Source organism: Zingiber officinale, chromosome 9A (assembly GCF_018446385.1).
Source record: "Zingiber officinale cultivar Zhangliang chromosome 9A, Zo_v1.1, whole genome shotgun sequence".
Taxonomy (NCBI): Eukaryota; Viridiplantae; Streptophyta; class Magnoliopsida; order Zingiberales; family Zingiberaceae; genus Zingiber; species Zingiber officinale.
Genome location: NC_056002.1, coordinates 124,669,696 through 124,675,523, shown reverse-complemented (window position 1 = coordinate 124,675,523; position 5,828 = coordinate 124,669,696). Strand labels below are relative to the sequence as shown.

The window sequence follows — 5,828 nt, the reverse complement described above, 5'->3', positions numbered from 1 at the left end:
TAATTAAATTAAATCAAATAAATTATTAAATCAATAATCAAATTCTTAATTAAATTAAAACAATTAACTATAAATCAATCCTTAATTAATTAACTCAAAGTAATCTTAATAAATTCGAAACTTAATCCAAAAATATCAAATAATCAAACTCAATATTTAATAATTTAATTCAAAATTAATTGATTTATTAATTACTTTAATTAAAATTGAATTTCCTAACTTAATTCAAAATCAAAATAAATTTAACTTAAAATGCTAATCTAATCTAAGAATTATATTAATGTAAATCTAACCCAAAACCAACTTTAACTAATTAAACTAAAATCTAAATCTAAAAAGTAACTAATTAAATTCAAAAATTCAAATTACATCTAAATTATATAATAACTGTTAAGATATTTTCAGATTAGAAATATATTGGAATTCTATTTTAATATTTTTTTTAAAAAAATAAATATCTTCTTATGAAAATGATAATAAAGGTGACTGGCCTGAAAATTAATCGCCCCTGTAACTGGTAAAGTTAGGCATCGTTGGATCAAATTAGACCGGATGAAATCGATGTTTAGTTCGGCAGATGGTAATAGCGAATGCTCCGGGGCAGGGCTCGACCGCTTGTTTCAGTTTGTACCTGGTTAGGGCAGGCTCCTCGAGCAGCGAAACTAGGCGTCGCCCTTTCTCCGGCGCCGGCGGTAGAGGCGCTCGTTGCTCTCCGGCGATTCGTCGGTGTTCTCGGCGTCTTGTTCGTGGGACCGTAGGCTCATTTCTTCTCCCCCCTTCTTTCTTATCATATTACATTCGCCTCAGAGTCCTCAGTCGTCATTTGAGATTGCGCTCCGCCGAGGAGGTGACAGGTGGAAGTGAGAGTTAGTTGGGTGGGAATTCTACTGCTTCTGCTAATCGATTTATTTCTTCTTCCTTATTTTGGATTTTGAGGGGAAAATAGTGAAGCTTTTCTTCTCTTCATTATACGATTATTGACTCTATTTCATATACTTCATGTGTTTCAGCGTACTGCGTTTATATCACCCATCGTTTCCTAATATACTCTTGTCTTGCTGATTCTGTCTATTAGGAAAATAGAACATGATGTTCACATAGAATAATTGCTATACACATAACTGAAACACACGGATGTTTTGGGTGTAGCTTTATCGTAGCAGCAAATTTTGGGTTTGTGATTTATTTTCTTGTGTGATCTTTGCCAACTAAATACCTAGAAATTACTTTCATCTTGAACAGACTAGTAGGAGGATGGAGTAATCTTTGCAAAACAGGGGAACATTTATTTATTTTTTTTCTTTCTCTAAGCAATGGAGGTAGATTTATATTCTTAGCATAACGTTATAGTTTATGGTACACGTCTAGGTTTAGGGTGATTAAATGAGACTTTTTTGTTATTTTTTTAATAGAAAATAAATATTCATTAGCTAAATTCATAGACATGTTGTGTTCTGAATGTTGTTTCACTGACAATTTTTTAAACATTAGATTTTAAACATCCATTTGTTTGGTTAAGATTTAAGGCCAATATCCATCAGCTCCATGAATTGTTTCATTTGTGCCATGCTATCTGACAATTTCTTTAGGCATGTCCTATCACTATCAATTTTTTTTAACATTATATGCCTCACTTTATCTTATTTCAGGACATAATTTCTCCATATGGAAAGTACCTCAAGTGAGGATGATGAATCACTTAAGGATAACAATGTGGATCTCAATGATGATAACATTGAACAACATATGTCATTTGATGTCAGCAGTCAGTTGACTGATGCAGATAATCTCTTTTCCTCTCATCAGCATAACTCAGAGAATATTGAACCTTTCGTAGGTATGGAATTTGAATCAGAAGAGTCTGCAAAATTGTTTTATATGGCATATGCTAGTCGTGTGGGTTTCTCTGTACGTATCAGCAAGTCTCGACGATCAAGAAATGATGAGTCCATCATCATGCGGCGCTTTGTGTGCTCTAAAGAGGGTTTCCATTTGAAAAAAGGGAAATTTGATGATGGAAAGAAGAAGAGAAAGCGTGCAACGATTCGAGAAGGTTGCAATGCTATGATTGAAGTAATTCAAAAATACTATGGAAGATGGGTAGTTACGAAACTTGTGAAGGAGCACAATCATGTAGTGGCAGCACCTAGTAGAGTTCTCTATGTGGCACCAGAATCCTATGGTAATGCAGACCCATACCTGGGCATGGACTTCCCATCTCATGAAGCTGCCCAAACATTCTATTATGCCTATGCTAGCCGCATTGGATTTGATGTCCGCATAAGACTATCCCGTCGTTCAACAAGGGATGAGTCCTTTGTTATGCGGCGCTTTGTGTGTACTAAAGAAGGTTTTACTCCATATGAAGACAATTTTGATGAGAGTAAGAAAAAAAGAAATCGGACTCCTACAAGAGAAGGCTGCAAGGCCATGTTTGAGGTGATTAAGAAAGATTATGGTAAATGGATTGTTTCTAAACTCGTCTTGGAGCACACTCATGATCTAGCAGTTGCACCAAGCAAAGTGCACTATATTCAATCTGATTGTGAGGTAGTTGTTCTTGCTAAAAGTGGTACACTTAACCGTGAAAAGCCAGCAGCTCCTAGCTCGAAAACACATCTTGGAAAATTTGGGGAATTCAGTGATGTTCCTTCAAATGGCAATGGTTTTAGAACTGAAGTAAGAGATACAGTACAATCTACCTTTGAGTTGGATGACACACAAAATCTTTTGGAGTATTTCAAGAGAATGCAAGCAGAAAATCCTACATACTATTATGCATTTCAAGTTGACAAAAATAATTGTCTGACTCATGCATTCTGGGCTGATGCAAAAGCTAAGATGGCATACTACTATTTTGGTGATGCTGTAACAATTGATACATCATTTATGGAGAATAAGGACATGGTTCCTTTTGTCACCTTCACTGGCGTGAATCATCATTTGCAGTCTCTAAATTTTGGATTTGCTCTACTTACAGATGAGTCAGAAGCTTCATTTGTTTGGCTTTTTGAAAATTGGATCATAGCAATGTGTGGACGCCATCCAGTTTCTCTGAGCACTGCCTATCATGAGGCTATCGGATCAGCAATTTCTAGGGTGTTCCCTGGGACACGTCAAAGAATCTGTAAACAGCATGTCTTAGATAAGTGTAATGAATGGCTGTCTGATGTTTATATGACTCGAAATACTTTCAAACAAGAATTTGAAAAATGTGTCAATGTGTCTGGAACAGCTGATATATTTGAGTCATGTTGGTTGGCATTGATTGAGAAGTTCGACCTTGGTGAAAATTCATGGCTGCAACTTCTGTTCGACATCAGACAAAAATGGGTCCCTGCTTATGTGAAAGATGTATTTACTGCAGAAGTTTCATTTACTCAAAAACCTGAAAGCCTCGTCAATTTTTTTGAAAAGTACTTCAATACAAAAACATCCTTACTGGTGCTTGCTTCTTTGCTTGAACAAGCTATGGCAGGTTGGTATGAAAGGGAGGCATTAGAAGATCTAGCTTCATCTTATACTAGACCAATTCTGAGTACACCATCAAACATGCTGAAGCAAGTGGTGGACATCTACACAAGAACAATATTTGATGTATTTCAGGAGGAATTTGTGGAATCACTTGGTTATTTAGTTGACAAAATAGATGATGGCGTTATTTGCAAGTTTAATGTCACTAAGAATGAGGATATCAGTACCTCTTTTATAGTGACTTATAACTTCTCAAACAAAAGAACAAGTTGCAGCTGCTGTAAGTTTGAGACATCTGGTATCCTGTGTAGGCATATATTGAGGGTCTTTCTAACAGTTGATGTTCGCTCCCTTCCAGAGTGTTATATATTGAAGAGGTGGACCAAAGATGCCAAGAATGGATTTGTACTGGATGAGAGCTTACGTTATAATGAACTTTATCGTGATGCTGTAAAATATGCAAAAGAAGGATCAACATCTGAAGAGGTTTATGCAATAGCAAAGAGTGCACTTCAGATTGGTTTCTCTCAAGTATTGACTGCAAAGAAGAACATTGCAAGTCAATGTACAATGTGATTATAGCTGTTTTGAATCATCAATTGGTATTTTTTATTGGAGCTCCAACCTTGGCATACGTGTATTAGTAATCTTGTACTATTTTCTTTGTTAGTTTTCTCACCTATTTTTTCATATCCAACCTTTTCTCTCATCATAAACCAGTTTCTTAGCAAGTCTGTATAACTTGATTTCTAGAAGTATTAAGATATATTTTCAATTCATGCCTCTCTTTTTTTTTCCTTCTGGAAATTGCTGATCCTAAAATTGTTGTCTTGTAGGCTATCTAGTTAGTATAATTGGGGTATCTTCTGTTCACTAGTAAATTGCTGACTTAAATAAATTATAGAGTTGGATTTGTCTTTGTAGTTGCTGATATTAATTTAGTTTGTATAGCCGATTCCAAATACTGTGGAGAACATGGCTAGATGATGATAATGATAATGATGTTTGCTTGATGATGTCATTGAAGTTTGAGATTCTAATTGGTTGTTTATAAGGATTGTGACTTAGGTTAGGCATGAATGACTTGGTCTAATGGCTCAGGTTGGTCTACCAGTTCAAAAGCCACTTAGAATTAGGATCATAAAGCTCATATGTCCTCCTAGCCAAGTTAGAATCTCTCTACTCTGGGTTGAAGAGGCAGCCATGATTTAAATTAAATACAATATCCAACTTTATAGCCAGAGGGTCTAATCTGATCATGGCGACTTACTACCTGCGAGTAACGGCAAGTCTTACCAGAAAATAAGGCATTGGCCTCTCTGCCCCTACTCATATCATCCTGTAGCATTCTTATGCATGTAGGGACAGATTCCCACAAGCTATTTTCTTCCTAAAGTTTGTAGCCTTTGTTGGCTCGATTACAGGCCTTCATTAGGCCTGTTCCTGGAATAACTTTTCCTTCCATGAGGGTCTTTGTAATACCCTGTGGTTCTCTCACTTGCTTGATTTGGTTTTCCATCAAGTTGCGGAAGAGTATCTGGTTCACCCAACTATCAATGTTAGGAGGACCTTCACTGATGAGATGAGTCCTGAACAAGTAAATGGGATCCAGCAAGGACAATCATTGGAGCCGCCACTAGAGCATCTGCAAACAACAATAGCATCCGTTAAGTTTGTACCTTCATTCTAGGAGATACTAACTGTTGCTTCTTTGCGACTAGTTTTCTTGTGTAGGTGTTCAACAACCTTTCACATTCAATTGGACTTTTTCAAATGATTTGCTCCTTTGGCCAACCAAGAGGGTAATTCTTGGAAGAAGGTAAACTTCAAGAGCAAAGGAGGAGACAACTGGAACCTTGGGAGGTCACATCCGCTGGAGGAGTTGATAGAGGAGGTTAAGGTTCCGAAGCATTTTGATTCGCCAATTATTCCTCCTTAGGATGGATCTAATGTATCTATTGGTCCTATAGAGCACCTGGAGGACTTCCACACTCAAATGTTGTACAACACCTCGAAGGAATTCCCCGAACCTTTCCTTTGACTCTAAAGGTGTTATATGATAATGGTACATGGATCTTCCAAAAACTCCATTGGTTTTTTTAAGCAACCTGCTAGGAGTTCTCCGAGCATTTCAGAGGTTGTCAATGCTGAAAGAGAATCCCTCAAGTGTTATTGAATGTAAAGCAACATACTGAGAAAGCCTTAGGGAATTTATGCGGAGATTCAATGCTGAAATGCACATTATTCCTGACTTCTACTATGATGTCCTGTTGATGGTAGCGCTAGTGAGGTTGACTGATCTGGAATTCATCTACCATACCCACCACAACTATTCAAGAACTTCTACAATTTTC

The 5,828-nt window shown here is 36.8% G+C and overlaps 1 protein-coding gene across 3 annotated transcripts; it reads left to right on the top strand.

The window, feature by feature from the left end:
• Positions 1 to 582: 582 nt before the first annotated feature.
• LOC122020251 (protein FAR1-RELATED SEQUENCE 7-like) lies at positions 583 to 4,253 on the top strand. Of its 3 annotated transcripts, XM_042578097.1 has the most exons (3): positions 583 to 875; positions 1,650 to 3,754; positions 3,833 to 3,926. In XM_042578097.1, coding segments are annotated over exons 2-3 (2,091 nt in total). In that variant the 5' UTR covers positions 583 to 875; positions 1,650 to 1,665; the 3' UTR covers positions 3,835 to 3,926. The 3 variants fall into 3 exon arrangements, with proteins under 3 accessions (XP_042434031.1, XP_042434030.1, XP_042434029.1); XM_042578096.1 differs by having other exon boundaries at positions 583 to 754; positions 1,650 to 4,253; XM_042578095.1 differs by having other exon boundaries at positions 1,650 to 4,253.
• The last annotated feature ends 1,575 nt before the right edge of the window (positions 4,254 to 5,828 follow it).

Coding starts and splice junctions, on each gene's coding strand:
- LOC122020251 (XM_042578096.1), top strand. CDS start 1,666: ATGGAAAGTACCTCAAGTGAGGATGATGAATCACTTAAGGATAACAAT.